We start from the raw sequence: 17,972 nt of genomic DNA on the forward strand, positions 1-17,972 counted from the left end.
CTAAGGTGGAGGTTGTGGCATGGATGGACGAAGGTAAGCAACAGTCACAGATATTGCAAAACACAAGCCAATACACAAGTAACTTCTTACCTTTTGGGCTCTGAATTTGCTTGGGGTTTGAAATCTTTTCTTTTTTTAGATTCTTTTTTGGTATCTTTTTTAGCCTCTGTTTCAGATGGGGAGGGAGTTTTGCTCTTGTCAGGGTCTGTATTTGGTGGCAGCCCACTAAGGTACACATGCACTTGTTGACTTGAAGAGGGGGTGATTGTATAAGGCATGCACAGAGTGTGGCCAGCCACAGGAGAATCAAGAGCACACATACATGCACAAACAAAAGAAAGAAAAAGAGGGATGCATCAAACAGCAAGAGCAAATGCATTCAAACTAAAATAATAAGCAAAAAAAAAAAAAAAATGCAAACTTGCATAAGGAAAATCAGAACTGAAAAGAAAATAAGAAATCCAAAACTGTTTCCATGACAAGATGTATAAACCTAACTGTGAATCAAGTGGCAGTCTTACAATATGAAATCCAGACAATGTGTATCATAATTCATGATGATGTTTACCAGGGAGTTTACAAAAACACTTCATTATTTTATAACACTTTCTTATTCAGTAACATATGTAGAATACAGTGTGACAACCCAGAGAATATAATGCAACTTCTCTCTCTCTCTTTAAAGAATTCAGTCCAAGAGGCTGTAACAGATAGTCATCAAAGTGTACATATTTATAAAAACCAGAATTATGCCCAGATACTTTCCAGGTATCAGAGTTTTCATGAATATCTTTTGTGCAAATAAAAGGTCATGTGCTGGGCTAGTGAATCTGATAATGATGGAAGTTGATGAAAACCTTGTTGCCTGTTAAATATTCAAACCTACAATGCTATTGTTATCTAGCTCTAAATGTTAAAGTTGCATTTCATAAAATCTACCACCACTAGAGAGAGGAAAAGCACAGAACAAATCCCATGGATGTTTCAGAGTTTCATAGCTTGCAAAGATGAAGATGACTGACACAGTTATGATTTAAAATAAATGCAGTCAATACTGGATTTTCCCACATGTGAATTTCCCTAGTGTAGCAACTTTTTCATCGCAGGCTGGGTTTCTGAAGCCACCCAGTTTTCCCTGGCTATTGGGTGGGGTGCACTGGGGAAATGTAGTTTTGTCTTTACATAATGTGAGGCTACATACATTGGGATAGTAAACTGGCTGTGACAGTGTTGAAATTTATTCCATGTCTTTGGAGCCAAATGGTAATGTTCTTAAATTATTTGCTGCTTTGCATTATTCAGAACTTGGATCTTTTCCTCCAGGAGCTGGGCAACGTCTAAAGGAAGAGAGTACTTAGTACAGAGATAGGAGAACTGATGTTCTGGTCTTGTCTATAAAACCTATAAAGTGAGGGGGTTGATTACATTTTGATCTCCGAAGTTCTTTCCAGCTCTATGGTTAAACTAAAAGTGTTATGATTATCTTTGCCTTCCAGCTTCACCTAGCTTGTTTTAGCTCTTGAAATGTACTTGGCTTCCTCCCTTTGCAGGGCATTTGTACATGCTGCTCCTTTTGCCTGGAACCACTCAACTCCTACACTTGCTTCAGTTCTCAGCTCAAGCATCACTTCCTCAGGCAGGCCCTGCCTGCCATCCTGCCACCCTATCTGAGTAGGGTTCCTGTATTATATGCTATCATGGAATTTTGTTTCTTTTCTTCAAAGCATCAAACTCTATGTACCCCGGCCTTGTTTGGTGTTTAGTTTTTGTTTACTGTGTAGGCTGAATGTATACTAGAGTGCTAGTGACACTCAGTCAGTAATCATTAAATATCTTTAGAATGAACGATAACAACAGCAAAGGTAGACATTTATTCAGATGTTGCCATGTTCCAGGCACTGTGCTAAGCTCCTTACATCCACTTGCATCATAACCCTGTGAGGACACTATCATCCCTGTTCACAGATGAGAACACCATGGTGCAGAGGGTTTAATTACCATCCAGGGTTATTGCTAGCAAATGGAAAAGCCATGATTTGAACCTAGATTTTTCTGATTTCAGAGACCACTCTTGAAGTCCCACTTGCCATTTCCTTTAAGTCTCCTGAAAGGAGAATAAACGAAGTTAGACCTTTGTGTTCACTGTGTTTGTGTGGCTGGTGTGTATGCATGGACTATTGAGGGATTTGAAGTGGACAGAGTTAGAGATGACCCTAAAAGCAGGACCAGGCATAACCTGTTGCCAACGCCATAAAAAATTATTCCGAGGAGTACCTCAGGACAGGCACTTACCGGTTCCCGTGGACGTGAGATGCACAGAAGGCAAAGCTGTAGTGAAGGAGGGTGGGGTCAATCATGGCGCCATTTTCTGCCCGTTCGAGCAAGTCTCTGAGGTAGCAGAGATGTCGGTGACAGCCTCGAACTCCATTCCGTGCACAATACTCATCTAGTACAAACACCTGGCCAGGACTGAACCAGCCCTGTTTGGAGAATAAAGGAGAGACTTTTTTTAAAATACAGGTTGGTTTTTTTAGAGGGCTGCTAGAGTTGGGGTGACTGGAGAAGGGGGTTAACAAACAGCCAGAGCTAACACTGACTGCTTATTAAGAGCCAGCCACTGTGCTAAGCACATTGTGCATGCTTCCTGGTATAACTCTCATAACAGCCCTATCAGGCAGACTCTGTGATCCTTGTTCACTGGATGGGAAAACAGAGCTCAGGGGGAACACGAAGTTTCCCTAGTATCCCAGAGCTAGTAAGAGGTGGAGTCTGGATTAGCCGACAGTATGAATCCAGAAAGAGTCTCCCTCACTTTTCTAACATTAAACCGTACATCTTAAAAGAGTATTGCAGTTGGGGCAGGGCAAAGTCTTGTTTTCTGCTAAGAAAAAATAATAACATTAATGTCTTAATTTGGTAAAGTGCTTTACACTTGACACAGAACTTTCAGTTGAGCACCCAGCAACCGTGGGAAGTAGACAGGGGAGATTTATCTTCATTTCATAGACGAGGAAATGGAAATCAGGGCTGTTGAGTGACTTGCAGATAATATAAAACAGAGGCAGGACTCAAACCCAGTTCAATGCTCACTCCAAGTCTTCTTCTTCTTCTTTTTTTTTTTCTATTCTGGAGCATTATGAAATATTAGGGTTGGTGTACATACATGTCAGGACTTCATAACTCCTTTCACTTTGGAAGCAAAATATTTTTAAATTTTAAAATGAAGATGATAACATAATTTTCTGAAGAGAACAACATGACTAAGTGTTTAAGTTGTGAGTCAGATACGGTTCAATTAAACTGAAAGGAGTTTCTTGTGCCCTGGTTTACAGTTTTGTTTTCTTTTTCCTCTAGTTATTATTTGTTTTCATCTTATTTATTTGCTTGCTGAAGGATCAGATGAAAGAGAACCTGGAGGAGTTCTTCAATTCAGAGCAGATTGGGAAGCACAATGGGATAGAAATTGCTGCCTCCACATGCACTTAAGAAAACAGATGCTCAGAAAGGCCAAATAACTTGCCACTCAAGGTCACCTTGGGCCAAACTTGAACTAAAATGGTTTCTTTTGATTTTAGTACCTTTATGAAGCAAGAAGTAAAACAATTTAAGCAGTACTTTGTAAGCTGGGAATTTAGGATCTTTTAAAATATAAATTTTACTTTGAGGGTCTTCTCTGAGTCATCTTTTGAATACTGCTCTGTCTTGGAAGAGAAAAGGCAAAAGGAAAAAGTGACTGGGGGACAGGCAGAGGCCACACAAGGGCAGTTAAGGAGGCCTCTGCAACACTCTAATCTTATATTAGTGATCTGGGGAGTCTTCGACTGACAACATGCAGTTCAGCAATGCATCCAACGAGAGACGGCATCTTTCCTATTTCAAATTATAAGTTACTGCAGAGGGCGGGAGAGTAGTCGAGGCAGTGGGCTGCCCCTATAGGCAACTTCTTTGCCACTCCATCTGCTACCCCAAATGCTAAATCTTAGAAACAACACTGCTGTGAAAGATTAAAATATATTTTCTACGACTCAGATGACACCAAGTCTTTTGTAGATGCCAAAATAGCTGCTTTGAAAAGAGTTGAAGAAATATCAATTAGGAACTCAGTCGAAGACACAGAAAAATTTATGTATCCCTGCTGGTCGGTCTCCAAAACTAACTGAAAAAAAAAAGATTGTAATAATGAGAAAATGGAATATATAGAGTCAGGAGATAAGGTCCTTTTAATCGCTGTTATTTTCTAAAACTTTGGGATGATTAATAGATATAGGTATACACATGGGGAAGGAAACTATTTTATGCTATTCATAATTAATTTTGGATTTTTGGACCATATTTTTATGCCTATACATGATAAATAGGAAGTAAGCTTCGAAATTTCATTTCTGGTTTAATTTTTAGAGGGCATTTATTAACTCTCTTTAATGATGAATTTGTTAGTGGAAAAAGAAAATTGTTTAAAATAATAATCATGTGAAAGAAGTCTTGAAAATAAAACACCTCGAAAAATTCCTCAAGAGAATAGAAATTATGTATAAAAGGGAATGATTTAAATTCAGAGGCATATTCTTACAAGTTTCATGAATGCAATTTATAATTACATGAATAATCACATAATCGTAGGAAACACATTTGAGAAAAATTGCCTTGCAATGCAAGGTAAGCTTTTTTTTTTTTTTTTTTTATAAGTCAAAGTGATGTGTTCCTTTCCAATTTGGCAAAGTTCAGATTCTTTTGATAAAGTGATTCCAAACCTGAGATAATCAGTGAATCTTTTATGAGACACAAATTAATAAATTAGTCCACAAAATCTCGCTTCAATTTTTAAGACTGCTTTATCTCCTATATTTAGTATTTTGGTTTCTGATACAGAGAAAAAGGAATTTAAAATAAAAACTAGTCGGAAAAGATTTAGGATATAGCCATGTCATTTAGAAAATAAAAGGATTTTTCATTATATTTATGTTAATATCAATAATATGTTACCTTAGTTAATAAACAATATTAATAACATGCAGATATATTAACTTTAGGGTTTGGAGTCAGGGATGAGGCTTTTCCTCTGTATAAAGTGATTTCATTATTTCCCCTCACCTTTCTCATCTATAAAGTGGGATTAATAACATTTACGTTTAAGAAACGAAGTAACAATTTGTGGTTTGTAGAAGAAAATATACTAAGTCTTTTTTAGGCTTTCAACTTCCATAGTCTAAAGCCATAAAGCCAGTAAAGACAAAACAGCGGTCCCTTGAATTTAAATGATTTGAATATAGGCTTAAAACAAGATTTCAAGAAATGTTCACGCTCCCACTGGAGTGCTGGACTTCCGAACATCTAAAGCACCACAAAAACTCTCCCGAAGGGTGAAAAATGCTTTAAATAATACTGCGAAGCAAAAGAAGCTACCCACCCAAACAAACAAACAAACCCAAACCAGGTTAGCTTATGCAAAGTGAAGTGCAGTTTATTTACAAAGCATTTTAATCTTTGAAAAATTGAAAAAAAGAACACATTCATTTCTGAGACAGGAGCACAGGGTCTTATCATCTGGGGTGGGGAAGGAGGGGGTTCATAAAGTCTAAAAACCAAGGAGATTTTTACAAGTTCTAAGCAAGCAGATGCCAAACTTGATTACTCTCTTGGGAATATTTCTCAAGTAGCAGCTGAAAAGGGGGAAGCTCAGATAGGGAGGCTGGGGAATTGGATCGTCTCTACTGATAACTTCCTCCCGCTCTGTCTTCTTTCTTTGGTAAGTAAAACTATCTCAACTCAGGAAATCAAGAACACAGTTGTAACTGTTACAGGGACTCTGTAATGGAGAAAAGAGCTTCTAACATCAAGGTAGAGAAATACTTCATTTAAAAAAATGTTATCATGTTTAAATTGCTGTAGACCAAAGAATATACTTGCCAGGCAAGAATAGGAATCATTAAGTCTGTGATCCAAAGTAAGGCGTTGCACCATCTCAAAGAGGGAAGCGTGGTCAAAGTTACAGGGGTTGGACGAGATAAATTCATCCATGCCATGTTTTTGAGCTCTATCTGCGTCTGTTCATTTATACATGTAGAGAGAGACACAATTTAGAGAAACACATCACAATTTCTTTGACATTTCAAATACACAGGAATCACTAGGCATTACGAATACTAGCTATTTCCCGTTGCCTCCCACCGACATCCCCAAGATATTCTTTTTACCTCCCATTGTCAACTTGCATCACTTACTGGTGAGTTTATTGCATTTAGGCAAAAATATATTGGCATCAACATGTTTATCAAATGATCACAACTCCAGTGCATTTATGTCGTTCTTTAAAATCTAAGCACACGACCGTAACTTCGCCTGCGTTTCACCAAACACTGAAAGCAGATCGGAGCTTTGCTTATAAAAGCTTATTTAGCTTTTTAGGTTTTTAATAGATTCTGCCATTCCAGTGGTTATGTCTAGAGCAATTTCTCTACAATTATTGGGATTATCTGGAAAAGGGTTACACTGATTTTCAGCAAAGTGACAATAATTGTATCCTCCCCTTCCAAATCCCCATTGCCAATTTGGTTTCACAAAAGGTTTGGGTCCCCATTCTCCAAAATTAAAAAAAAATAATAACAAAAGATTTTCACTGAAACCTGGAGAATAAGTTAAATTAAATGGGAATTTAGTTTGTGATAGCCGAGGACATTGCCTTATAGTGTGCTTACGCAGTTAGCAAAGCTTATGAAAGAGACAAACAAATTTACTCAGCAAGGGCTATGATCTGCCATTTATTGTGAATTAATAGTCTCAATGTATTCACACTTCTCCTTACAGCGTGAAGGCTGTAGGCAAAACCTCCTAAGGGCTAACTAATTAATCTCAATATGTGTAACTAAAATACTCTATATTCAATTGGCAAAATAACTCAGAGAACTCAAGCAAATCCTGAAGAGGTAGGAATGAAGGTCCTAGACATTAAAGGAATCAGCTCACTCTGCCTCATATTTACTCACTCTCCTGATACGCAGACTATGAAGAGAAAGAATTGTATATCGAATCAAGCAAGAGTTTTTTCATCCCCTTGCATGCAACATTTTATGGGAATACGGGGACCTGCCAGGGACCAGCAATGCTGTCAGGACACCGGGAAAATCAATTTTTTGACTTGAGAGGGTGTTTGGATAATATTTTCATACGTGGCCTTCATCCCAGGCAGCGTTTATTTTTTCTTTCCCTCTCTTGCTTGGGGTATGGCTGAAAACTTGGGTTATGGTAGCAGTGTGACTTTAAATGATGCTTTCTCCTCACATTCGTGATTTTGTGTAGCATTTAAACTTAAATGAATGGTATGTGAGATTTATGCCTTCTTATTGTTAGAATTTTAAAATCTTCAGTATTTTTTCATATAAGCAGCAAGTGCTTGATGTTTGAACAGGATGTATTGTTTATGCCCAAGACACACAGGAGCAATGGTTTCCGGAAGGCAAGTTGAAGAATGTGTATTTTAATAACCAAATTGTTCCGTTAGGATGATAAAACACAAGCTTTTAGGAGGGATATCACATATGCAGAAATTATATTAGAGAGTCTGAAAGAATCCTCTTTGCTGTGTTAATTGCCTCAGATTTGTATTCAAAAAAGTGTTTTCAATTTGAGATTAGGTGCTTTATTTAGGAGGATTCTTTTGTTTAGTTGTTTGGTTCCCAAGCTACATTTCTCTTTCGATTCAGCGATTCAGTGTGGTTGGTAGGAGAGGTGGCCAGGAAGTTGGTGCTGAGGAAAAAGCTGGTTGTTTCCAGGTGTGTGTGTGTGTGTGTGCGTGTGTGACTCTCTGGCCCAAGACAAGTGTCTTAATCCTGCTCCAACTTTAGTTCCCCACTGGCAGAATGGCATTCCTGCAATCTAAGTGTCACCTCTGCATCCCTTAGGACAGATTCTGCACTCTTCCATACATACTGTCAGTCCCAGGTCAGTTTAATTCAGGAAAATGTAACAGTGGGGTACAGGAATTGTTCATCCAGTTTCATCCCCATCAGAAGCCTCCCCCCTCCTCACCACATTAACAGAGAGATGAGGCATTTTGGCTAGCACCAGCTTCTTGCTCTTGGATTTCTCAGAAGAGGCTGCAAGCCGACAAATTGGCCGGGCCCTTACTTTGCCAGTTTGGCTCTGCTATTTTATTGCTCTTCAATTATGATTGTGCAACCGGTCATTTAGCTCAAAGAGAAGGGGCCTCTTTTGTAGCTGTTAAAAATATGGCACGTTTCAAGTCTCTTACTCTTTCTCTTTGTGTTAAACCTCTTGAAAACTTTGTGATGAACTATTTTGCCTTGCTGCCCACTCAGGAAACAGATCTGAAAGGCAACTTGGCTTCTTTGCAGACACCTGCAAACAGACCCGCTCCCCACCTCCCCGGTTCATCACTATACATCTTCATCCGCTAATTCTTGGCTTAGAGTTCACCTAAAGAACAATTTTCATTTTACTTATGTTTTAAAGCAGGTTTATGGAAAAAATATGCGTTAGCCTGTTTTCCTTTTCAGAAAGCAACCCCATAATAAGCGTATTATCAATATAAAAGTTTATTTTCCTTTCCTCTTTTCTTTCCTCTCTCTTTCTGGGTTCACATGTAGAATGAGCCTGGGACTGATTTAGGAGGTCTGGGTTCTAGTTTGAGCTATGTGATGCTGGCTGAGTTGTTATCTCTCTGAGCCTCAGTTTCCTTGTGTGTAGAATGAGCTAAACTTTCAGTTCCCTTTCTGCTGTCACTGTCATTTAATCATCCTTAAGATCCCTTGCATACCTTCTATATGTGGAGGATGAAGCTTAATGCAGTGGGAATTTCCAGAGAGTAAAAGGAGCAGCCCCTGGATTTTGCTTACACGAAATCATTTACTTAGAATTAGGCTCATTATCTTAATGGTTCCAACAACTCAAGAGTGCTTAAAAGGGTGGCTGGCTCTCAGGAAATTTTTGAGAGTTTCATTGAGCTTATTATATTCAGAAAAAGAAAGAGGAGTGTTAGGCCGGGAATGCTATTTTAAGGCGTCAGTGGAAGGGATCTGATTTTTAAAATCCATCTGAGCAGGGATTTTTTTTTTTTTTTCTCTGATATATTCCCAGCACCTAGGACAGTACCTGGCACATGACAGGCACTTGATACATATGTTAATATAATGAATTTATTTCATCAAAATAAATGAATTCACTATTTCAACAAATATTTTCTATTTCTTGATTTCATAAAATATTGATATACTAAATTCAATGGGAACAAGTTTATTGGAGCTAAAACAGCAGGTGGTTAAGTGGGTGGGCTTAGGGAATCATAAAGACTGACTTTGAGGCTAGCTCTGCCTTTACTAGGTATGTGATGTGAGGCAGGTTGATTAGTTTTCCTCACTTGTAAGCTGAGAATAGTGTTTGAGTTTAGCCTCAGAGGGTTGTTGAGAGGATCTGATGAGAAGCAGCTGTAAGGCACCTGGGCACCTGGCACAGGGTAAGTGCTCAATAAACCTTACCTATGAGTGAATGAGCAGTCTTCTTAGTGCTCCCCAAGCCAGTTTGTTTAATGTTCTTAGAAAGCCAAGGATGTCTCTAAATTTATAGCTAATGTTAGTGATAGGTTGCTTCTTAAACCATATCGTTTCTAGGAAGCTGGGAGTCCTTTCTGATCTCTGCTTTATGCTTCTTTTCTGCCTCAATTAATACCAATTAATGATTTTTCTCTGCCCCAATTAATAACTAGTTCCTATATACTATCTTTGTGTTTTTTTCTGGGTTATATTCCAATTTCTGTGTGGTCAGAACACACACAGACAGGTAAATCCTTGGTAAATAATATGTTCCTTGAGGGCAAGTTTCTGATCTGTTATTTCCCTCGCCAGCTCCCAGAGGAGCCAGGTCCTTAGGAAGTGTTTATTAACGGACGTACTCTGACACCTTCATCCCAGGAAACTTCCCACTGACTTTATTAAGGAGTCACACACACGGGGATTCAGATGGCATCTTGCAAATCCAAAAGTGGGAACATGTGCTCTTAGGGGAAAAAAATCTTATAGAAGGAAACAGAATTCTAGGTGCAGGTGTCTTTGGATACCATTCAGATTGTCTGCCTGTGTCTCCATACATGTCTAGGACCATATGCATTACATATGTTGTCTATTTTAAAATAAAACACTGCAGTGGTCCAGCTGTTCCAAATTCTGTTTCAAAGAACTTGTGGGTGCTTCCCAAGCAACACCAGATAGTCATTCTTGCACTGTCCCAGTCTGTTCTTCGACAGTGCTGAACGTTAAAAAATAAAGCTCCTTGCAACTCCATTTTCCCTTCTAAAAACAATTGGAATTGGTTGATTAAAGAAAAGGAAAACTCAAGTGTTGACATTAGCGAGGGGAAAATAGCCCACAGCCAAAGTATGGGAAAGTTCATTCTTGAGTTCAGAACACCTTGGGATCACTTCCTTTGCCAACGTTTGGCACGTGTCAAGAGAATGAAAATGAATTTTAACACTAGAGTGAGCAAAATAGAATTAGCAGAGTAAAGTGGTTGCTTAAAACTCCAATAATGTTTGAATTATCTCTTGCTTTGAGAGATGCACACCAATGCTATTTTTTATTAATTTTTTTTTTTTTTTTTTGAAAAATCAAAGATTGACTACTGCATTTGAAGAACTGGCTCCGGACTTTACCCTTTACCTTTTCCAGACCTGGCTCAACAGTTCCTAAGTCCTGCTTGGTTTGCAAGGGCTCCAAATGTATTGATATGGACTATGTTACTTTTTTTTTAAGAGTCAAAGTGTAAGTTTATTAGAAAAGGGGTAATATTCTGCAGACAGAGCATGCTCTCCTCTCAAAGGCCGAGAGTGAGATGGACTCCGGGTAACGTTAGAGGCTCTGTAGCTAGGGCATAATTCAACACATCTTCCAAACAATGCTACTTGCTTCACTTCTGGGGGTTGACTGCATTAAGATTTTGAAGTCCTTTACAGCATGGCATAGGAGACTGACCAGATGAAATTTATATGAATAAGGCTGATATCGGTACCTAACTACATTAGGAAACATAAAGCACTATCAATGGTATCCATGACACAGAAGCAGGCTGATGGACACACAGCCTTAGGGAAGGCTGGAAACTTTCAGGTGGAAACTAACCAAAAGCTTTACCCCAAGTTCACTCAGAAATATTTTTTGCTGGGCATTTAAGGAATATTGGAAAATTATCAGTTCCTAAAGTGATACGATTATATAGGTTTTATACCCTTATTTACTCTCTATTTCATTAAAATTCAAGTGATGTCCCTAATTGACCACCCTACCATTTATGTTGTTCTTTAATTAATTGTGATGTTTGATATTCTCAGTTATGTTATGTTTGTTATTCTTTTTCTTTTTCTCCCTCAAAATGGGGAAAAATATATTTTTCATGATGTCTTGTTTTAACAGCAAGCATATTTATGTGACCTTGTTTCAGATATAAAATTTTTTTAGATAAGATTGTAATAAGGTCAACCAAATAATTGTAATTTTCTTGGAAGAATGATACAGCTTTCAAATGATATAGCTTTTCATTTTGCTGAGATTTTCCTATCAATCTAACAGCTAAGGGAGTGAAGACAAAAGGCTAAATCTCTCTTTTTATTTTGTAATATTACATTTTGGAACTTTTTACAGGCTAGAGAAAATTCTGCTGTTGAAAATAATTATGATTGTATTGTTAATACATTGTCTGAGAGAGGCTCTTTTCTTTAATGAATCATTTTTACAATAAGCCAGAGGTAGCTGTTTTATCACTGAAATTCAGAGCACAGTTATGGCTGTTGTTACTCCTGATGGATGCTAGAGGCAAGAGAATAGCTAATGTAACTCCAAAGTCATTGTGAACCCAAACTGCAAATTAAAAGGTGACTTTGTATCTTTCTTATATGGAAAATGTGTGCTTGTCATATCTGCTTGACAGTACAAGAGTGAATGTATGCTTTGGACAATAACGAACAATGACAGTAGTCAACCTCATCAGAAGACATGAAATAAAGAAATGACAATGATTGATGGCAGCTGGCTGTATACAGATTTTTCTAGAAGAGTTTTTCTTGGCATGATGAAGTAACCAGGGGATGTTGTGCCCTTCCTGAGCTCTGTGCAGCAAGCAAAAGACTGGTCTTCCCACACCTACTGCCCTTGAGAAACAACTTAATTCCTCCACGGTCCCTTTGACTAAATCAAGTTAACTTGCATGGCCAAGAGAGGATGACTTCTTCAGAAGCTATGAAGGACCACAATGAATTCTGCAGAGATCTCCAACTTAAAATTACTATGGCCATATACCCAAGGGGATAAACATATGCTATGTATTTCAATGCTAATTTTTATAAATCTTCTTAAGACAGCTGCTTTAAATAGAAATCATAACAGAGATTTTGTTGATAATCTCAAAATAAATAATTGGATAATTCGTAATTTTCCCTTCTATAGTCATTACATTTTCAATTAATTTACAGAATACCAAATGATGTTTTTACATTCCCTGAAACATGAGCAAAAATAAATTTTCTATAGTTGACTAATTAATCCTGTATCTTACTGTAGATTACCGTATGACAAGAAAATATTCAGCTGATTAGTGAATAATACGTTAAATGTGTCTGAAGTAGTTAACAAAGAAATAAATCTTCATTTAATATGGTCTATTTAGATCATATCACGGTATTTAGAAAATTTTGGGCCTGATCACGGGAGTTTGTTCTTTTAAAAGGCCATTTACTTTTACAATGAGGAGGAAAATGATTTAGTGTGGTTTTGGGTCATGCAAATTAAGTTAATACTGAATTAATTCTTTGATATTGCATTCCTGCAACGTAGCAACTGCAAGTTGACAATCAAGAAGATATAGTGAAAATCTCATGAAATAACACTATAGAAAATAATTAAGGCAAATAATTATTTGGAAATCTACTAGGATAGTAATGCGTTGTTGTGCAAATACATGTAAGTTCACACAGAACAAAATTCATTCAATCATCTATTCATCCATCCTTTCATTCTTTAAAAAAAGTAGAGCAAAATCCTAAATTCCCACTAAGTTCACATTCTATGGTAAGCTTTTTAAAATGCCTCATCAGACATTCAAAGGAAAGTAAAGTTAAATTAAGTATCTGCTTGAAGTGTTAAAAAAAAAATCTGTCTGCTAGCCAGGGGTACACTTACGCAAAATAAAAAATAGGGGTGAGGGGAAGAAAGCAAATTAAAGAAAGAAACAAAAAGAATTAGAAAGACTATTATTAAATGATCAAGAGAAATGATATGACTGACCTATGACTTCTAAATTAGCATTCAAAATACTCAAGTACATATTTGCCTGCTCTCTTGACCAATTTTTCTAGCTCCCTCTAATTTCAAGTCTGCCCTCAACACATTTTTTGGTGGTCAGACTTTTTCCCTATATTAATTAAGAAACTGTATACTCTTTTATTAATAACTCAGTAAAGAAAAAGCTTTTACTAAGTTTTAGTTTTTTTTCTCTTTCAGGTGTATTTTTAGAAAAAAATAATACAAATATAAATGATGTTGAAGGAGTTATTGTTGTCATTGTTCTTGGGAGAGTAGCAGAGGAACATTCGAGACCAGGGGTCAAAACCCTCCATAGCATTGTGAGATTATGAATTAGAAACTTTTGTGAATAAATTACACAGATTTAATCGTGTCCTTAATTTCCTGTTTTTGTGTGTAGTGGTCCCATGTAGTACTGTTCTCCTTTCAAAATTAATCTTTCATTGGATCTTACATAGAGCACACCCTCAAGACAGATAGAATTCATTCTTTAGCGTTGAAATACTACATTTACTTTATTAATTGTATTCTGCAGTTTCTTGAAGTCTTGCTCAGTTAACATCTTTGGGTTTCTTAGCCCACTTTTCTATTTATTGAGGTATCTATGGTTACCACACCATTGATATACTGATCATTCTAATCTTTGAAATGGGAAAGGAAAAACAACAATAACAATATATTATCAGAGTGCAAACTGATCTGTTTTCAGGCATTAAGCAGTCAGGTAGCTGTGAATTCCATGAAACAGAGGTATTATTTGCCATTTTGTTGTTATATTCTTGAAATGAAAAAAATTAGGAGATGTTAATAGTTGGCTTTATTCAGAGGATCATTTGATGCCAATATGAAAGCCAAGGAGAGGAGGCAATTATGCACACATCACATGCATCCTAGTTTCAATATGGAAGCTTACATTTCAAACCTAAGGTCAGGAAAATAACATGAAAAGTTTTACTACAAAGTCTAGACATAAGGAAGATTTAAAAAGAGAGGGAGAAAGCACATTGCAGGTGTCAGATAATCTAGTCTGATTATCTGAGCTGTGCTAGCTATAGGGGAACACTTACCCTTCAGTCCAGCTAGAAGTTAGCAGGGTAAGAAGGAACAAACCAGAATAACATAAAGACTAGCAACAAGGCTCAGGAAAGCAGACAGGAGTTCTAACCTAGCAGCTAAACTTCTTGGGTTTGAGCAAAGATTGAACAAGAAAACTTAAATGAAACAAAACAAAACAAAAACCAAAATCAACCCCCCCAAACCAACAGTAACCAAGACCTCCCCCCGCAATTGTTGAAGACTGTTTAGGTGGTAGCAAAAACACAACAATTCTCAAAAACACCCAACTTTGGGGATCTATGATGTGATTAACAGTTATTAGTTGAGAAACAGACATTAAAATGAGACTCATTGCAAGTGATATATCAAATAATCATTGACCAAATAGTAAAGTTAAAATACCACTCCCCTCCCACTCCGAGGTACTGATTTTTACTGTTCCTCTAACATAGGTTGGGCGGGGGATCGGGTGTCTCAATGACAGGCCACTTGGCATAATAAATGGTGGCAACCCTCAACTACAGATCTGGACATCATTTCCAAGGTAAGCAACATTGGCCTTAAAAATTAGAAAATTGTAAGTAGTTGTTGAAAAAAGTTACATAGCTAGGCACTGACTTAATTTTTCTCAAGTTTTAACCAAAAAAAAAAAAAGGTGAAAATTAAATCAACAGCAACACACACCAAAAAAACCACAAAAGAACAAAAAAGTTATAAAGTTTGGTGGAACCCTTCCAAAATCATTGTAGAGTCTCATACAAACTAATGAATAGCAGGATCTATTTTTTTTTCCAGTAATTACAATTCCATATAAATACTCCACTCCACTCTTTCTTAGACGTGTCTTTTCATTTTGAAATTGAGCTTTTGAAATTGCAAAAAAATAAAAACTGCACCCAGAAGTCTGTTAAAATGATTTTAGAAAGACCCAAATAGATTTGCATTATTCCCAATTTCACAAACTATAAAATGTTCCCTTCTCAAGTTTCCCTTGAACAGACAGCGACGTGACAAGACTGGAGTGTTTATTTTTCTCTACCCATTTTTCGGTAGCTTCCCTTTGCCATACAGATACTAATAATGTGATTACACAGTTAACTCACTGAAAGTTGTTCTTAAGAAATATTCACTTGCAAGAATGGCAAATACTTTGAACAAATATTCAAAAACAGGATTTGATGAGATGTGTAAAGAAATAAGTATTTAACAATGACCCTTACCTTTTGGAAGTCAAGGAAACCTTTTTAAAATGCAATACTTGATTATTTTTACTCTTTTTATTAGAGAATCTATGATTGACTTAAAGTTTGTGATGTGACACTTAAAGCAAATCAATATATAGACTGAGAACCAAAGGTAAGTGAGGGATCAAAATTTTCTATTTATAACTATGTCGCAATTGTTTTCTATTTTCTATCACCTTGCTTTGTAGTACCAGGTGACCAATTTGTCCCAGCTTACCCAGGACTGGAGGGTTTCCGGGGACATAGGACTTTAATACTAAAACCAGGGAAGTCATAGGCAAATCTGGTCACCCAAAGTATGAATCAACACTGTGCATTTGACTGATCTGTGTAATAGTGATGGTTTGAATTTACAAATTAAATGCAGCTGTGAAGTAACTATGACATAACTACCATTCTGTGGCAGATCCCACTAAAAATTATGATATATCCTCCCACCCCTAGCCATTTTTTGGTTGTTATGTATAATCACTCAGTGACACCACAGATAACTTTTTTGATCTCTCTCATGGGTTTTATATACCCCTAACTGCAAATGATCAGGTGCAGAAGGTGGGTTGGTTAAACCCTGACTGGTTTGCTCTGCTGGATTCTAAATTATGGGAACAGATGCCTCACTTGCTGATACTCTGATGGTAGTGTTTATTAGGTGCCTAAACTAGCAATAGACAGAATCTGGAGCAGTGTTGAGGTGCTGTTTCCAGCATAATAAAATAACTGTGAGATTATTGGGTTCAACACTATTGGGTTGGAGCTCTGAGTAAGGAATGTCATTTATTACACGGTCACGGTATACAGTTGTACAGATTGGGCACTGCACAACTCAATAGGTGACATTCATATTTTTGTCTATGTGAAAAATGCCTCCTGCAGTGCACAATCTGCATGGCTGAAAGTGATGGCCTTGTTTTTGTAGATGTGGTAGGGCCTCACACTCTCTGGAGAACCCCTATTTTGGGGTAGTGATTAAAGAGATAGTAGCTCCACCAGGTTCCACCAACTAGGTATTGATGAATTTCAGAGGCATGAATTATCTGACCTCACTTATCCCTAAGCCTACATTACACGCTCTCTAATAAAATTTCCCTGTGTCAAGTAGGGTAGTGACATATATCAGGCTCATGTGTACTCAACTGAATCTTCCTGCTGATGCCTAATGACTAACACCTTAATTTCATAGCTAAATAAATCCTATCTACAGAAGGAAATCTAAATCAAGAGCCCCAGTGTACTTTCATGAAGAGAGCCATCCCCCCACTCTTCAGCAGCTTCCATCAGTTGTCTTCTTTTTAAAATCTGTATTTGCTTTCCATTTAATTTTTCTCCTGAATGCCCTTCTTCTTTCCTACGCTAGTGAGAAAAAAGTAGTGCTAATCACAAACCAAGTACTAATTTCCTAATCTGGGCAGATGATAAAACAGAGACACTGAATGTAAGGTGACATGACTTTAGAAGAAAAGGAGATTATTCAGAAATTAGACCAGAATTTCCAAATATCACTTGAGATACATGTTTTATGAACTTGATTTGGATGGTGATTATAATTAGGAAACTGTTTTTCTGATACACAGATAACTGCATTTCAGAGGGTTATGATAGGTGTATCATTTCCAAATTTATTTAAAAGGAGCCTGTCAGGCAAGGTGAAAGGAGGGATTCCATCACGGAGGTGCTTTTTTTTTTTTTTAAATTAAATATTGGGTATGCTTTATCTCAACCAGTGACCAAACCATTAGAAAGAGATGATGACTTCTCTCTTTATTGCTCTCAAATAAACCTGAGCGCCACAGGAAAAGAGTGGGGGGCATGGTGGTAATTATGGTCACGAGGGCTGTCCCTTTCCCTCAAGTCCCTCCTCACCCTCTGACTTATTCTTTCAGGATTTGGGGGTGGAAACCCACAGAGATTGTGTTATGATTTACAATGTCCCACAAAGAATGCCTCTTCCTTCACGAAACCTTTAGTACCGGACAGGAATTCTTGGGAACACCTGCTTCATAGTATTTGTCATCCAAAAAGACTCTTTCCTCATCAGAAAAGGTATTACGAGGTTTAAGAGCATAGTCTTAAAGGGGATCAAATACATGGTGATAGAAAGAAATTTTACTTTAGGTGGTAAACACACAATGCAATGTTCATATGCCATATTATTGAATCGTACACTTGAAACCCGTATAATTTTATTAACCAATGTCACCCCAATAAATTTAGTAATAAAAAAAGAACATAGTCCTATTAAACAAAGTGGTCATGGAATTCATCAGAAAGAGAATTTACCTCCATTTAGTTGCCATTGCTGCAAAATTATTCCATCCACGTGCACATTTTGTTTAAGAGCAACAGAGAAGAGACTATGTCAAAGTACTGTGTA

At 37.2% G+C, this 17,972-nt stretch overlaps 1 protein-coding gene across 9 annotated transcripts in view; it reads right to left on the reverse strand.

Moving 5' to 3' along the window:
• The window catches only part of CADPS (calcium dependent secretion activator), a 470,394-nt gene that overhangs the window by 127,717 nt on the left and 324,705 nt on the right, over positions 1 to 17,972 (reverse strand). For 5 of the 9 annotated variants that reach the window (XM_011358441.1, XM_023529673.1, XM_011358443.1 and 2 more), the window contains 2 exons: positions 5,908 to 6,044; positions 2,293 to 2,480 (listed from right to left, as the gene is read on the reverse strand). In XM_011358441.1, the coding sequence (XP_011356743.1) occupies positions 2,293 to 2,480; positions 5,908 to 6,044 (325 nt within the window). Of the gene's footprint in view, positions 1 to 90; positions 250 to 2,292; positions 2,481 to 5,907; positions 6,045 to 14,368; positions 14,381 to 17,972 lie in introns of all 9 variants that reach the window. The other 4 variants (XM_023529674.1, XM_011358442.1, XM_011358440.1 and 1 more) reach the window with 4 other exon arrangements.

The sequence above is a fragment of the Pteropus vampyrus genome, unplaced genomic scaffold, assembly GCF_000151845.1.
Source record: "Pteropus vampyrus isolate Shadow unplaced genomic scaffold, Pvam_2.0 Scaffold41, whole genome shotgun sequence".
NCBI lineage: Eukaryota > Metazoa > Chordata > Mammalia > Chiroptera > Pteropodidae > Pteropus > Pteropus vampyrus.